The sequence below is a fragment of the Aspergillus saccharolyticus genome (assembly GCF_003184585.1).
Source record: "Aspergillus saccharolyticus JOP 1030-1 unplaced genomic scaffold BP01scaffold_36, whole genome shotgun sequence".
Lineage (NCBI taxonomy): Eukaryota > Fungi > Ascomycota > Eurotiomycetes > Eurotiales > Aspergillaceae > Aspergillus > Aspergillus saccharolyticus.
Window position 1 is genome coordinate 18,327 of NW_020290646.1, and position 15,694 is coordinate 34,020.

The 15,694-nt window shown below is 49.5% G+C and overlaps 8 protein-coding genes across 8 annotated transcripts; 7 read left to right on the forward strand and 1 right to left on the reverse strand.

Annotated features, from left to right (window-relative positions):
* Nucleotides 1-260: 260 nt before the first annotated feature.
* On the forward strand, nt 261-1,369 carry BP01DRAFT_135860 (uncharacterized protein). Its single transcript, XM_025570518.1, has 3 exons — nt 261-399; nt 462-1,194; nt 1,275-1,369. Coding segments are annotated over exons 2-3 (594 nt in total). The 5' UTR covers nt 261-399; nt 462-601; the 3' UTR covers nt 1,276-1,369.
* A 936-nt stretch (nt 1,370-2,305) lies between these two features.
* On the forward strand, nt 2,306-4,023 carry BP01DRAFT_418054 (glutamate decarboxylase; the record flags this gene model as incomplete). Its single annotated transcript, XM_025579293.1, has 6 exons — nt 2,306-2,487; nt 2,542-2,738; nt 2,794-2,998; nt 3,157-3,316; nt 3,375-3,561; nt 3,635-4,023. 6 exons carry the CDS (start codon nt 2,306-2,308, stop codon nt 4,021-4,023), a joined length of 1,320 nt encoding a protein of 439 aa, XP_025428216.1.
* A 1,335-nt stretch (nt 4,024-5,358) lies between these two features.
* On the forward strand, nt 5,359-6,297 carry BP01DRAFT_376314 (uncharacterized protein; the record flags this gene model as incomplete). Its single annotated transcript, XM_025576947.1, has 7 exons — nt 5,359-5,377; nt 5,450-5,520; nt 5,582-5,728; nt 5,818-5,975; nt 6,048-6,135; nt 6,184-6,221; nt 6,267-6,297. The coding sequence occupies 7 exons, from the start codon at nt 5,359-5,361 to the stop codon at nt 6,295-6,297; spliced, it is 552 nt and encodes a 183-aa protein (XP_025428217.1).
* Nucleotides 6,298-8,802: 2,505 nt separating this feature from the next.
* On the forward strand, nt 8,803-10,472 carry BP01DRAFT_418055 (FAD/NAD(P)-binding domain-containing protein; the record flags this gene model as incomplete). The annotated part of the gene is made up of 2 exons (XM_025579294.1): nt 8,803-10,311; nt 10,368-10,472. 2 exons carry the CDS (start codon nt 8,803-8,805, stop codon nt 10,470-10,472), a joined length of 1,614 nt encoding a protein of 537 aa, XP_025428218.1.
* Nucleotides 10,473-11,167: 695 nt separating this feature from the next.
* On the forward strand, nt 11,168-12,640 carry BP01DRAFT_359525 (purine and uridine phosphorylase). Its single transcript, XM_025575701.1, has one exon. It carries the CDS (start codon nt 11,618-11,620, stop codon nt 12,515-12,517), a length of 900 nt encoding a protein of 299 aa, XP_025428219.1. The 5' UTR covers nt 11,168-11,617; the 3' UTR covers nt 12,518-12,640.
* BP01DRAFT_359526 (uncharacterized protein) lies at nt 11,261-11,910 on the forward strand. The gene has a single exon (XM_025575702.1). It carries the CDS (start codon nt 11,273-11,275, stop codon nt 11,534-11,536), a length of 264 nt encoding a protein of 87 aa, XP_025428220.1. The 5' UTR covers nt 11,261-11,272; the 3' UTR covers nt 11,537-11,910.
* Nucleotides 12,641-13,353: 713 nt separating the features above from the next.
* BP01DRAFT_359528 (uncharacterized protein) lies at nt 13,354-14,916 on the reverse strand. Its single transcript, XM_025575703.1, has 3 exons — nt 14,285-14,916; nt 13,971-14,217; nt 13,354-13,899 (listed from the first exon to the last, which is right to left on the reverse strand). Exons 1-3 carry the CDS (start codon nt 14,809-14,811, stop codon nt 13,696-13,698), a joined length of 978 nt encoding a protein of 325 aa, XP_025428221.1. The 5' UTR covers nt 14,812-14,916; the 3' UTR covers nt 13,354-13,695.
* Nucleotides 14,917-15,208: 292 nt separating this feature from the next.
* Nucleotides 15,209-15,635, forward strand: BP01DRAFT_135909 (uncharacterized protein). Its single transcript, XM_025570519.1, has one exon. The coding sequence runs from the start codon at nt 15,284-15,286 to the stop codon at nt 15,581-15,583; it is 300 nt and encodes a 99-aa protein (XP_025428222.1). The 5' UTR covers nt 15,209-15,283; the 3' UTR covers nt 15,584-15,635.
* The last annotated feature ends 59 nt before the right edge of the window (nt 15,636-15,694 follow it).

A 15,694-nucleotide genomic window follows, 5' to 3' on the forward strand; every position in this document is an offset into this window, starting at 1 on the left:
GGCTGGCTGGGGCTTTCGAACCGCGCGGGCAAAATAACCCCTGTATAGGACCTACAATGTTACGTAACCCCTGTCAATCAATTTCATAACGATGTCTTATTGGCTCCTTTAGTTTTCAGCTTTAGAGTAATATTAGTGGGAAGTCGTATGTGCTCATACTCGACTAAAATTGGTCGGAAAGTGATTAGCGCAGCGCTGCGAAGAGTAACAAATTTAAGGACAGAAGAGATGTCTCACCCAAGTATATGCCCCCAGAAAAGGAAGAATCAGACATTACTCTAGCCATATGATATTATCCTGAACTTGTCGTACACAATGGTCTTGGCTAAAGCGACAAACGCAGAGGACATCGCAGAAGCACTGGATGCCCTTTCACCGTCGGAGGTTGTAGACTCAAAGGTACTGTCCTCATTCCTCTTAATACCAGGCCGACAGCGGGATGTCTAATATTTTAGAACCAGCGTCTGCTGTCCTCTTTCCGCGCCTTTTTCGCCCGAGGATCCGCTCGCGATTTCTTCCAATTGCTACCCAACCCGGGACCTTCAATTCACCCTCTCCACCCCCTCCGACAGGACCTGGATCCAGAGCCTCTGAAATTACAATGCGTTACCCAACCCGGAAGCGAAGGACATCAGGCTCAACTCCAACCCTGAGACCAGCTCGGTTTAGACTTCCTGATTGTTATTCAACCGACACCGACGGTTTCTCTTTGGAAATACATGCGGCTTGGTCATTCTTTATGGCGCATGACTCAGCACAGACCCAGGTTCACCAGCTGATGCGTGTTCTGGACAGAGTGTTGAATGCTATCCACCGACCAGCCAGTTTCTATCGTTCACTGTGGTCGGCACACAGAGAATATGTTTTTGGCTCCAGTCAGACAGCTGCCTCTCGAATTTGCCGCTTGTTTCAAGGCAGAAAAGTCATCGACCAGGAATCACAACGTTTTGAAAGTGCTGGTCGGCTGTCTCTAGTCTTCCTCACTCATGATGTAGAGGTAATGAAGGCGCAGAACTGGAAGCTTGCTCCAGGCCAAAGTCGTCAGCATGCTGCTGTGATGTCGATCTCACAGCAGCTCAATATGGATGCGGAGGAAATCAGGAAGGATTGGAGGCGTAGTCGTAACTACATCAAATTGTGGGAGGAATGTGGCCCAGCATCCTTACTAGAGCTTGGTACAGGAATCAATTGGTAGTGAGTATTTTCCTCCCCAATATACTCTGGTCTTAGGGAGAAACTCATATTGGATCGGTCTCTAACTAACCTGCTCCCTGATGGCAAATTTGGGAGAAGGCCCTTAGCAAACATGATGTCGCTCTATTTATTGAGTACTATAAAGAAAGGTAACAACAGCCACCTGCTCCAACAATTGCTGGAAAGCCGCCTAAGTGACAATCACCTGCGTCTTCAGACTACCCTTACTAGCCGCCCGTACGAGAGAACTCAACAACGTGGCTGGGGAAATGATAATAGACGGGATGCTGGCCTACGGTTGGACCAGGCAAGCCATCTTCGAAACAAGCACCCGCCTTCGAAACGCTCTGTTACAACACTGTCCTGGAGTTCTTTCCTGCCAATCTCCTTGTGTGAATCACAATTCATTGATATCAGAGTCGACGGAACACAGCACATCTCCGCAGGAAGGGTCACGTACCGGTGATGGTGAAATGCTTGCAATCACCGTGGCTCGGCTGTCCTCTCATTTTGACTTATACCAGCCTCACACTCTCATCATGGACGAGGGAATGGAAATATTCAATGTTCAGCCAGAAATTCCTCTGCAAGATGATAGCATTTCTGAGAGTCTCTTTGATATCTGGGATGAGGAAGGGGTTATAGGGTGGACTTGCTGCCCAGCCAACCCTGCGCCTGTGGCAACTCCGGTGACGGGAGGTGAGGTCATGTAGAAGGAGGCATAGAAGGAAATTTCTGTTGAAATACGATAGTTAGCAATTGATAACAAGATGAAGATAAGAGTGTGTGTGTGCACTAAGTACTTATTCTAAAAGACAGGCGAACTATCGTGAAGAGACTGAAAGTAGCATAACACACAATTGGGCGCTCATTTCAGATGAGGTGTTTGGACCGCACGGGTAGTTTGTGGGTTGATAACAACCCATGGATTCTTGTGTTGCACCGACGTGCTTAAGTCATGGCTGAATGATATCCTCCAGTTACTGGCTCTTAATAAAGGCACGAAGAAAGTATATAATGACCTGTGTCTAGACAAGCGGTGAATAAGTAAGATTGTTAAATCCAGTCTCTCCGCATCTTCCCCCGATTTGCGAGGTCCTCAAGTATTAAGATGTTCACATGGAAGGGGTTATGGTCGGGTTTGGTGGCGTCTGTCTCCACTGGCATTTTTTCTCAGAAACAACTAACTGCTAGCCACACCACTGATCATGCTGGAAGACCACATATAAGGGACGAGGCTGCTATTCCTCCCCTTAATTCGGTCGCCCTTGAGGAGCTCCCTGAAAACAGCATGTAAGCACACTAACCCCCCTGCTCTGAATAGATATCTTAATACTTCTGCAACAGGACTCAAGAGGCAACATATGCTCTCCTGCAACGGGAGCTCAGTCGAGATACCAATCCTCAATACAACCTTGCTACATTTGTCACTACATGTATGGAACCGGAAGCTACCCGGCTGATAGCCGAGAATCTGGCGAAGAATTTCGTTGAGGCCAAGGCATATCCGGTCGCTTCACAAATCGAGAAGAGATGCCTCACATGTCTTGGCTAAACTCTATCACGCCCCGAGTACAACCGGGGGAGAACCTGTTGGAGTAAGCACACTAGAAAGCTCTGAGGCGATCATACTCGCGGTTCTTGCCCTGAAATCCAAGTGGATTAGACGACAGCAGGCTACACATAAGGCTGACTGTCCAACACCAAATATTATCATTAGTTCGGCTGCTCAGATTTGTTGGAAAAAGGCGGCGCACTATTGCGAGATAGATGTCCAATATGTGCCATGCTCGGAAGACCGAACGTGATCGATCCGCTCCAGGCAGTCGACTTGGTCAACGAAGGGACCATAGGTATTTGTTGCATTCTGTAGGTACTGTGCTGAGCCCCAAAGTCTATCCCAAACCATCCTTTTTCCCCTATCCCCCACCAAATCTGATCTAACCACTAGATACCAAACAGCGGGACTACTTATACCGGGGAATACGAAGATGTCAAAAAGGTGAACGACCTTCTCTTGCAACGCCGCCTTGAGATACCCATTCATGTGGACGCAGCCAGTGGAGGTTTTGTGGCACCATTTCTGTCTCCCGATATGACCTGGGACTTTCGGCTAGAACGGGTACGTAAAATTGCGATGCTGCATCTGCCAACTGTGCATCTGCTCACCAGCACACTAGGTGGTATCGATCAATGTTTCAGGCCACAAATATGGCCTAGTATATGCAGGAATCGGCTGGGGCCTTTGGCGTTCACCCGACGAACTCCCCCAGGATCTCATTTTCCATCTTTCTTATCTTGGGATAAAGCAATCGTCCTTTACTCTCATTTTTTCTAAGAGCTCGTCCCATGTAATTGCGCAATACTGTGGGTTAATTCTCGTAGTCACTTCCAACCTCTCGAGATTAGGCTAATGGACCCCGCACGTGTCCGCGAACAGACCAGTTTCTTCGTTTAGGAAGGGTCGGCTACTGCACCACCATCCGGCACATCGCCGAAGTCGCCACCCACCTTGCGGACTCGCTACAGAGTCTAGGCTTTCACATACTGAGCCAGCCCGATGGCCTCCGAGGAATCCCTGTTGTTGCGTTTCGCATTAATCGCAGATTTCATTGCGATGTCGACGAGTTTGACTTGTCGAGAAGATTGGCAGTTGTAGGGTGGCAGGTCCCCACGTACCACATGGCAGACGGGGCGGGCCAGATGGCATTGTTGCGGGTCGTGTGCCGAGCGGACTTTACACGTGCGATTGCCGATCAGTTCATCAGCGCCGTGGAATCGTGCATGCGAAGCCACTTATCTAATAGCGTGGATATTGGGCAGTCATGAAACAAGAGTTCGGACATTTTGTGAGAGAAATAGGGTTTGGAGGGCAGAACGGGGCTGTACGGACTGCACGTACGTAGCCTACTAAGGAACGGATACCTTTTCAACGATAGACACTCTTTGGGCTCTGCGTTGCTTCTATCTTGCTTGCTTGACTAAATGCTTCGATAATATTAGAGGTTCTCTCACGTTAGATTAGGCTATTATATGTTGAAACAACATTTCGAGTAGTATTTGAAGTCAAAAGCTCTTGAATTCTTGCTATCTAGGCGCGCTCAGAAAGAACAATTAAGGATGTTGAGCCTTCAGGGTCACGTAACCTAGTTGACTCTTATTTACTGAGATTACATTTTAACAGTATTATGCCCGGAATCCATAAACAAGGTTACTCGTACAAAATACACACATTGTGGAGATCGTCGTGTTTCTTTTCGGATCCCAGCCTGTCTTCGCCGTCTGGCAATGAAAGAATTTACTAGATCCTTAAAAAACTGGACAATATTATCAGCTTATCTAAGTTCTACTGTTACAATTATGCCTTATTTAGTTGTGATAAAATCTACTTATCAGGATAGAAAGCCTGTTAACTAGGTAAGGAATCAACCAATAGATACTATATATTCATATAGTAATGTGATGAATATATTACATCCAGACTGGCATGTACAGTTCTATGAATTCCATTCTTGTTACCAATACAAATCAGAAACGAGATCTTAAATACGGACCTAGCTATATTTTATCGTATTGCGAGTATGACGAAATGCATTACGGCAGCTTTTTCTTGGCTATCTCATGCATCTCTTAGTGTTTTCTTACATCCTTTAATTCATGTCCTCTTCAGGGCTCGGCAGCAGAATTGATAGTGTAGGACTACGAAGTTAAGCCTTCGGTGATGTCTGGTTCAATATGACTCGTCTTCAAAACAGCTGCTTGATCTAGTCAGTAGCATTATTTAGTTGCTGTGTGTTATGCTGTGGTTGGTGTTTTCACTCACTTTCAGTCTTATTCTGTGCGTTCAATTGACGAAGACCAGGCTGAGCAAGCGAGCCTAGCCATTGATGATAATTATAGCGGCTACCGCGCCAGGAAGGCCGACGGAATTTTCTTTAATTTACAAAGTATTGCCACGACTGATAATGTAGACACATGTAGTACACCAGCAGGAACTATTCGTATGCTGATTTTATTGACTGAAAGGCTATGGAACTTTTCTTACGATTACAAATAAAACTTAGCTTATAAGTAATGAGAAGGCTATAAGGACTCTTCAAGCCCGGGCCTTTCTAAGCAGCAATACTTGTCCCACTGTTTATTCTACTATTAGTAGTCACTTAAATGTCCTGGAGCACCTTTGGTAAGTAGTCTATGGTTCCAACCTTACTTAACTCCATTTAAAAAATGCTGATTAAATTTAATTTTGCACCAGCGCCCTGGCAAACGCAGTACCAGAATAAGGACGAAAAGTCAACGCCCAGTCAATCGTACAGCTATAAAAATGTAATGAGGGTCCCATGTTATCTCTGATAGCTGGCTATGCACCGAATCTAACCTTTAAAAGGCACCATGCTGGTTAATGCAACATTTATTATCTTTACACATCATTGAATCCAACATACTCTTCCTGTTTATTTTCTCCTGTGGCCAGTTATTCTACAACACTGCATCCGCAGTACTGCCATCTTTCAATTTTTCAGGAAGTAAACCAGTAAGATATGTAATAATTACTACATTTCATCCTAGCATCAGGACTAAATACTGAGATCTTAGTAGGAGTAGCAGCGGGACAAGCCATAGCAGCAGCACCATTATAAAAAAGTAGTGAAGCAGTGTGGTGCCGATGAAAAGGACTGTGTAATAGTTCATAACAATGATCTCTCCAGGGCACGCGAAGAACTAACAGAGTTGCTGGACTCTGCGTTATTACAAGAACCGCAGCTAATAGAGCTGTATTAGTATAATTTTGCCTATGACGTCATGGCCGGTCCGTCTGGAAAGAAGCAGCTCTGTTGATGTATGCTGCTTAGCTTCTACGTAAATACTAAAGTTATATCGAAAGAGGCACACCAGAGACTTGGAACAAACATCGAGTCTTATCGCGGGGCTTCTATCCCAGTTTTAGGACTTTAAGATTACATACTACTTGGAATTGCAGAAGTTTAGTGGTCTTTCTGTGGGCGCAGCAAGCCTTACTGGACAGTGTTTTGAATTGTAGAATATATTGGATATGATCTTCTCATCGGAAGATCTTTGATATGGCAGCAGGAGCTGTACTGAGTAGATCCCGCCATTGCGAAGAGACTTCATGAATCGGATCAATGTTAGTAGACTCAATTAGTGGAGGAAGGGCGGACGGACTTGAAGTGTATTTCTACTTTTTTTTATTCTATGCATTAATCCAGTATGTTTCTCTATACGCTGGAATGGACCCCCACAATTTTCCTAATAGTAGTTTAAGTCTAATTATGCCTTACAGGTAACTGTATCCCGAATATCAGGTATGTTCAACATCCATAAACTTGTCAGTTGGATATCGGCGTAGAGATACTCTCCCTATGTTGATTGAATCGGAAAATAGGGGATTCCCACTATACGCCACGGTACTTATAAGTTGATAATGCGGCGGGTGGCGTCGGCTTGGTGAACTGTTTTGCTTTTCTCATACATATCATTTGCGGACTTTCTTCTTTTAGTATCGGGTAACTCGAGAGTAGTTTATCCTTCATCTGTGCGATAATGTTCCCGAACTATATTAAATACAGATTAACAAGGAGTAGGCTTCATTATCTGAGTTTATAAAGGATGGTAGTTGAGGAGCTCGTTGCGAGAGGTAAAAACTGCTAAAGAAGGGTTGGCAGCTCTCAGCTGTTTAAATTCTGGATAATGGAGAGCAAGATAGATATCTATATTTTTTTGATTCGCCATGACCATCTTTGTTGCCTGCCAGTGTGCTGGCAACAGTGATGTACTCCTGTTGGAGCGTTGTCTGGACAGGGAAGCTTCTGAATTCCGGTATATCTCTTACGCGTAATTACTGGAAGTTCAAGAAGTTACTAAGGTTTTAAAGTTACAAAACGTGTCTATTGGTGCTAAGAAGAGTAGTTTCGAGCAGGGTCGCAGCCAATCAGAGTCTGTCATCCCGGCGAAGCTGCTAGCTCACCGCTCTCGGGATCTCTAAGACACGTTCCGACTCCACACCCGCGTTGACCGAGATGACCCTGCTAAACAATTATAGAAAGCTTCCATCCTGCTTCAATTACTTTAGAGCCCTTGGCTCTTCGCAGGAAACAAGCGACTGGTTTCGGTGCTGCAATGGTCGACAAAGCCATAGCAGCTCGTCAGGGGACGACTAGAATCACCACGACGTTCTCGATGGATGAAACACATTGTTCTGACTTTTCTTTTTGATATTATTATAGTAAATTTAGAGCATCACATTGTCAAATGTTTTGAACACAAGTGCCATTTTCTGTGCGATTCAACGGCGGGCAGAATGTTGTGTGGCAATCGGGACATGCAATTCCGGGGCACGGGGATCTCACTTTCCGACTCTGTGTGCTATACACACGCTCACCTGAGAAGTCTCACCTGAGAAATCTCTTACTTGTCTGACCTCGATCTGCAAAATGGTGCATTTCTATTGAGTTCGTAGGACTGGAGATTTATTAACATCTTCTTCAAAGGTCTTCATAGAGGATCTGAAGAAGATTCGGGCTGGCATTCGAAGTGAAAAGAAGCATGTCCGCCGTGGACCCACTTCCAGCCCGAACCCGGCCCGTCATCACGAGAAGCAGATTCGGCCGTTCTTCCCATACTATCTACACAGTCTGTCACACGGGATGATCGGGCCCAAATAGCTTGTATAGCTAGACCTGAGGCCCTCAAAAAGGCTTGGGTCTCCAGGGGTAATACGAGTCAATGGCAGGACGCCTGTTTCTCGGCGAGAGTCCGCTGCGTGTACGGAAGGCCGATCGGTTATCCAATTGTCCGCCGAGAAAGTTCTTTGCCGGATTCAATCTGCAAGCGCCCGGCGCCATCCGCGATAGACCCTAGAGGATGGAGGAAGCTGACTGGGAATCGGCTGTCCACTTTAAGTTCTCGGAGACGGCATGGAGCTTAGTATACCTCGTATACTCTACAGCCCGCGTGACCCCTCCTGAACTCAAACTTCTCACAGAATGCTTGGTGGATACAATATGCCGGGAAGAGGGCCAACATAGATTAATACGAGCTGACCTCGAACAATAGCTTTCAGGAGTTGCAGATTGTGGTTAGCAAGGCGCGCGTCTCGGACAGGAATTACGTCAATTAATCAACTAACAGAGGTTTTTGTGAAGGAAGAGGCAGCTTGTATGTATCTATATTGACACAACTCTGACCCACAGACGAGTATCCAGGGACTTTAGCTCATGATAGCAGTTGTGCGATCTTTGGTGTTGAGGGGACTGAGTATGTTCTGAGTAAGTGATTATGAAATTCTGATAAAGCGACCCCACAACACCCTAGCCAAGTTTTACGCCACGAGGTGGGACCGCGTCCTGGATGCCGATTCGCCCGGCAGCCCGGGAGGCACCGGTAACCCTCGGTCATCATTAGCTGATTCTTCAACAATGAACGCATCAACCGGTAGGGGAAAATAGATATTTTTCTAGAAAAAGATATATAAACCCCAGAATCTGTCAAGGATGCATGTTTCCACCAGTCACCGGTCATCGATCAAGATCCTCCGCCATGCACGCCTTCAGGACTGCGACCACCCTGCTCGCTTCAGTCGGAGCCCTGATGGGCGCCCAGGCCCGCCCGACTGACAGCAAGAACCACACGGTCCAGTCGGGATACGACTACATTGTCGTTGGAGGCGGTCCGTCCGGCATCATCACCGCGGAGCGTCTGGCTGAAGCCAACAAGACTGTGCTGCTGTTGGAGCGCAGCACGGCCGGCCCGACGGTCGGAACCGGCTCCAACTACACCCTGTCGTGGAACGACACCCTGACGGCCATCGACGTGCCGGGCCTATCCTTCGATGTCGGCAACTTCCCGCAGTGGTCCGAGTACATCTGTACCGACACCGACGGTACGGCAGCCTGCATCCTGGGCGGCGGTGTGACGGTGAACTACATGGTTTTCGTGCACCCCCCGGACCACGACTTCGACGATAAATGGCCGGTGGGCTGGAAGTGGGCGAACGTGACTGCAGGAGCCGATCGCCTCTATGCTCGCAACCCGGGCAGCAGCGTGCCCTCAGCCGATGGCAAGCTCTACGACCAGACCCTGTTCACCACCCTGTCGACCTTCTTCAACAACCTCAACTGGACCGCCACCGACATGAGCGCCCAGCGCAACGAGAAGTTCCAGACCTACAGCCACCCCGTCTGGAACATTAAGGACTACAAGCGTGCTGGCCCCGTCCGCACCTACCTTCCACTCGCGCTGCAGTACCCCAACTTCTCCCTCCGCATGGGCGCCCTCGCCACCCGGGTTGTCCGTCACGGCAGTCTGGTGACCGGAGTCGAGATCGTGAACGTGGCGACCAACCAGACCGAAACCATCCCTCTCGCTCCCGGCGGCCGCGTGGTCCTCTCCTCCGGCGCGCTGCACTCGCCGCGTATCCTGTTCAACTCCGGTATCGGCCCGCGGGCGCAGATCGAAACCGCCCAGAAGAGCGGGATCGCCGTGCCCCCGGCCAAGGAGTGGATCCACCTGCCCGTCGGCGAAAGCCTGATGGACCACCCGATCTTCTCGATCGTTATCCAGACCGACAAGGACTTCAACGAACTGGACGCGGCCGCGATCCTCAACGGCACCGCGACCAGCGAGATCACCGCGTACGAGAAGCAGAACGACGGGGTGCTCACGCAGGGCAAGCACCGGCTGATCTTCTTCAGCTCCAACGTCGCCAGCGACGGCCACACCCGGTACTACCAGGGCTCCTGCACCCCGACGGCCGAGGGCGAGGTCACCATCACCACCTACATGACGCACGGCCTGACCTCCAAGGGTGTCCTGGGGCTGGATGCGGACCAGCGCACCGTCATCGAGAAGTCGCCCTACCTGCAGACGGCCGGCGACCGCGAGGCCGCCACCATGTTCATCCAGTCCATGGTCGATGCGATCAATGCCCCTGGGTCGGGCTTCCAGTTGGTCGAGTACACCAACACCTCCGCCATTCTTGGTTCGCTCACCGCGGGTATCCACTACGCTGGCACCACCAAGATGGGCACGGATGACGGCCGCTTCAACGGTACTGCTGTTGTCGATACCAACACTAAGGTGTACGGTACGGACAATCTGGTATGTCTTTCTTCACCCCTCGAATTTCAAAAAAGGTTACTGACGCAGTTTCATAGTACATCGTGGACGGTGGTATTCACCCCGATCTTGCTTCCGGCAACAACCAGGCGACCATCATGGTCGTCGCGGAGAACGCCGTGGAGCGTATTCTGGCTCATTAGATGAGTGTGAGAGTTCTTTTAAGGGAAGAGGGTGGTTAGATTAATGTCCTGTATCCTATCTGTAAAGTAACGACCTTCGACAGTCTATCTAATGAGCTCGGTCTTGAGTAATAGCGACTTCTATACTCAGCCGAGCAGGTAGATTTGTTTCTTTTCTAGATCACAGCCAATGCGTTGATTTTGACCACCGCCCCTCTCTTGTTGATATTGTAGCTTTAAGGTCGAAGTATCAGGTGACCGTAATACTCTGACAAGGTTCGTACTGTACAGTTGAGATTGCTGCACACGCCTGGCAAGTGGATCCAGCCATCTTGATGACTATTCGCGGGATGCCAAGTCTCCCGTAGAACTGAATCGTGCGATCGTTGGATGTCGGTTAGGGTTAAGTTTAACCTCGATGTTTATATTGGCCCTGTACTTCATAGATTATCAAAGTACTCTCCTCCAATGCATCAAGATTTGTACCTCAATCTTGCCTTTTGAATGATATGATATCTACTCTGATGTAAAGAATAAATGCCTCCGCAAACCACTGCTCAACGTGGCTAGTAGTGCCATAGTGGGGACAGCGCGAAGCGAAGAAGCGAGCATCATTGGCGGGCTAGCCGCCGGCCTTGGCCATGAGGCTCAATGCTCACCTGCGCTCATTATATCAAGATTCCCCTTGATAAAAGAAAAAAAAAAAAAGAAAAGCCTCTGTCTTGGCCAGAACTTGACTAAATTCCAGTAAAAGCAAAACCAGGAGCAAGCTCCCCAGACTCCCCAACAGAAAGCACCATACCCCTCGACCCACAAACGAAATGGACGACCCATCACCACCACCGCACCCCAAACCAAACGACGACTCCCATTATTCTTCCAGCGAAGATACCAACTCCCCAGCCAGCATATCCCCCACCGAAATCACAGTCGCCATCTGCTGCGCCCTCCCCATCGAATCCGTAGCCGTGCGCTACACCCTCGATGAAGAATTCCACTGCCGCCCGCCGCGATCCCACCCCCGCCAACACAGATACGTCTTCTCATACGGCCGCATCGGCGAGCACAAGGTGGTGCTGGCCTGACCGCATCAGATCGGCCCCGTCAAGGCGGCCCTATGCGCCGCGGCGGTGAGTCGGCTGTTCCCGACCGTGCGGTTCGCGCTGATGGTGGGGATCGGGGCGGGGATTCCCGGCAAGCGGGATATCCGGCTAGGGGACGTTGTGGTCGGGGTGCCGAGGGAGAATCATCCGGGAGTGGTGGAGTATGATCTGGGGAAGTATGAGAGGGATGGGTTTCTGTTGAAAGGGTCGCTGAATAAGCCGCATCCCATCCTGGTGAGTGCCGATGGGGCGTTGTTGGAGGAGGAGATCATGGGGCGGAGGCCGCTGTGCAGAGTCCTGAGGGAGCTTATGCGAAGGCCTGGGTATGGACAGCCGGATTTGGAGGATGTTCTTTATGATTCGGCGTTTCATCATGTTAATAAGGGGGAGAATTGTCGGGCGTGTGAGGTGGCTGATGAGAGGAAGGTCGTGGCTCGTCCGGTGCGTCCTGGTAAGCGGAAGTATCCGGTTGTTCATCGGGGGCTGATACTGTCAGGTGGAGGCGTTGTCTCGAACCTGCAGGATCGTGACCGTCTCCGCCGGGGCTTTGATGAGGCGATCTGTTTTGATACTTCGGCGGCCGGCGTCGTGGACGAGATCCCCTGCCTCGTGATCCGCGGGACCTGTGACTACGCGGATACGCACAAGCAAGACGGCTGGCATCGGTACGCTGCTGCGGTCGCGGCGGCGTACTGCAAGGCGATTCTGTGCAAGAATGATGGCCCGGATGAGCCGGGGGCTGCAATGGAGCAAAATGCAAGCGATGCGATCGGGGAGTGTGATTTCGCAATTTCACGCCACCATCCTCAGTCAGGCACTCCGCCCTGGTCGGATGCCGCTGCGGTCATTCCTCGTCGTTTGCTCCCGACTTCGGAGTTTACCTCAAGCTCACTGTGCCAGGACCCTGCAATATCGCGTGGACTGGCGGATTGGTATAACGACTCAGTTGAATGCATTGAGTAATCGTGGATTAGGGTCGATGGTGTCGGAGGCGGCATTGGGAAAAGGGTTCAGGGAACGTGGACCAAGACCCTTGTCTTCCTAGTGCGTATAGTGTATGTATTTACTGGCGGACCAGGGCGGAGATCGGTCTTTGACGTATTGAGACAATCATTACTTTGAAGCTACAATTTCATATATGAGACTTTCTTAGTGTTTGCTCCGATAGTTCGAATGCGTTTGCGGTGTTGTTTAATTTTACATGCTAGGAAAAGGATGGGCATTACAAGACTATAATGAAGTAGCGGTAAGGAAGATAGTACGATCAAGTCAATCTCCCTAGGGGTGCTGATAATGTTGCAAACGCCAGACAGTTGTAACTTGTATCAATGGTGACGTCCGACAGTGAAGTTACAGCACCGGCGGGCTCGTAGTGCAAAGGTGTATCATGGCACAAGCGGGTGGGCTATAAATTACGTTTACAATATCCAATCAAAATGACGTTTTTGTAATATAGTTCACGAAAAAAGGGTGTGTGAACGGTTCATGGCGACAAGACAAACATGGATCGTAGTCAAGAGATCACACAATCGGCTGCACCGGCAGTGGGGATGTGTTCACGTCTTTTCATGTAATTCGGCCGAGTCTTGGCCCACTACTTGGGAGGATGAAAACAGCAGATCGAATAGACAGATGAGCGTGTATTTCCCACTCCACGCACCCTCAGGATGCTATCAATGGGATATCAGTACGAGGAACAGGTGTGTTCCATATCCAAGAGTAAGTTCAGCTCTAGCATAACCCTAACCGATATCTAACAGTCACACGGGTCGGTCGGCTTTGCACCAGGCTTGGCATTCCTCGAATAACATGCGGCGTGAAGGAATGATCTATGAGTGGTTTACTACCTGTATGAATACTGCACAGCCCAAGAGACTTGTGTACTGCGCTCAAAGATCTATTCTGATGTGATTGTTGTTTGGATGCCAACCTTATACGCAGATAACAACTCGGCGATCCAACCTTTCCTCAAAGACGCCAAGAGCAGAATGAGACAGCTGCGCCGGCGTCCCATGACTCCTCTGGTGTTAAGTTGGTGTCAATACCACATCCACTCAGGTATCCAGACCTGCGAATCGATGATTAAGCCAAGGGAGGCAGTGCCATGCCGAGAGAAGGGATGTCCACCCAAGCTCCAAGTACTATTCTTCTACCTCATCGACCACCGGCAGTGTCTTTGTATCGAGCTTCTCGTTTATCCTCCCGCCCATATGTCTGACGACATGTTGCCAGACCTCGCTGTTCTTTGCCGGGTAGAGGGGTGATTTGGAAATTCGAAGTTGGGTTCCATCGTGTATGGCGATCGAACATCGGACGTTGCGTCCAATAAACGAAAGAAGGAAGACCTAGCGATGACAGGCCAGAAATATCAGCACCGACTGGCGAAACCAGAATGAAAGACAGCCTCAAAACTTACCGGAACAATCATATCGAGCAAACCTTCCATAGACCACCTGGAATACATGAGCGCTATAATGACTTTCAGTTCAGCCTTGAGCAGGGTGGGTTCCGAGTTGTCAACGTGGCTGTGACTGAGGATTGCTTTAACATGAGGTGGCAAGGATCGAACCCGGCAAACATAAAGTGCTTCGAGGTACCACATGATCTCGGTGCCTGAGATCAACTCCTTCCCTTCAAAAACCGGTTCTAAATTGGACCAGCCCCTGAAGAAGGTTGGTTAGTTTGCAAGAAAGATAGGCTTTGAATCTGTTTTGGGTTTTCGAGACGTACGTTACTCTCCACTTATTTAGCCAGGTGAGCTTCTGTGTCTCCTCTTCGCAATTTAAACGTGAGCTTGACATCTCGATACGGAGGCATCTGGAAAGTTGGTCTGCAGCATCGTAAGATGACATCGGTTCATTGCCAAATCCTCTGAATTCCGGATCTAGTGCCTTTGCCTTATCATTAAACCACTCAGCAGTGACCGAGTCGGAAAGGTCGACGGGGTGCTCTCGGATGTAGTCGTCGGTAAGGGGGACAAAGTAACTGGCCGGGTTCAGAGCAGGAGGGACAACACGATTGGTGTCAGTGTCACCAGTGAGGTCGAGAGGTAAGGTTAGGATGCCGAGTCTTGCTAACTGCTCTGGATCTATTAAGACCTCATCGAGCCCCATTGCCCTTGTTGCCTCATACGTGACCCAGAGTTTGGACAACACCTCCTCACGCTGGGAGTCCAGGTCATCCTTTCCAGGGGCACGCGAAAAGCGACGTGGCAGGTGCTTGATGATACGGACGGTTTTGCGAAGGATGGCAGACATCACGAGCAGCAGATGATCGAGGGGGGTGGATTCTCGAGGTCCAAGGTTCAGGCTTGATAGATAGGAGGTAATGGAAAGTGCGAGGGGTGTGTGGGCTTGTAGGTGTTTGGGAGGAGAAGCAAGCAAGAGACAAAACACGATGGATGTGTTGTTGATGTCATGCGACGGACCACCGTCGCGCCCAACACTCGGGAACACCTCACTGTCGCGTCACCTGACTTTTGCAAAGATGTAAACTGTGAATGATTCAAGCAACCACTCCGCGCATTTGGTGTCAAGCTCTGACTTGTTAATGTCACTTGAGTATGGCGCCCTCATCTCTCACACATGTACAGTACATGTTATAATGTCTGTGTAGCCGTCTGTATTTCTCAAGGCCTCATGTTTCCTTCTATCGCTTATCTCTCTTTCTATCGCACTTTTCAAACTTTCTCAAGTCAACCAAGAATATGCAAAACTGGGCGTTCTCAAAATGCTCGGTCTATTTCAATTTGTTACTCGATTAAGCGTTGACGTTGTGCTTAGTAAACTCCGATCTCGTCCGCAATCACCTCACCCTCTGATCCTCCACTGCGCTTCAACATCCCCATCATTCTCGCCCAGATCCCTTCATTCACACGTCCCTGCACCCAATAGCTCGCCTGTTTGCCCTCATCTCCATCGCCATCCGTATTCCCGATTCGCGCAGACACCCGCGCCTTACACGTCGTCAACCCGTCGTCCATCCGTACTCCCATTGTCGACAATGGCCGACTTAACCGCGTATTCCTGAGAACAAAGACGGGCCTCGTGCCTCTGACATCCAATTCATACCAAGGCAGATGGCACCACGAGGTCAGTGCCACCCGGGGCGTGCGGGAGCCGTATCCTCGCGGAACTGCTG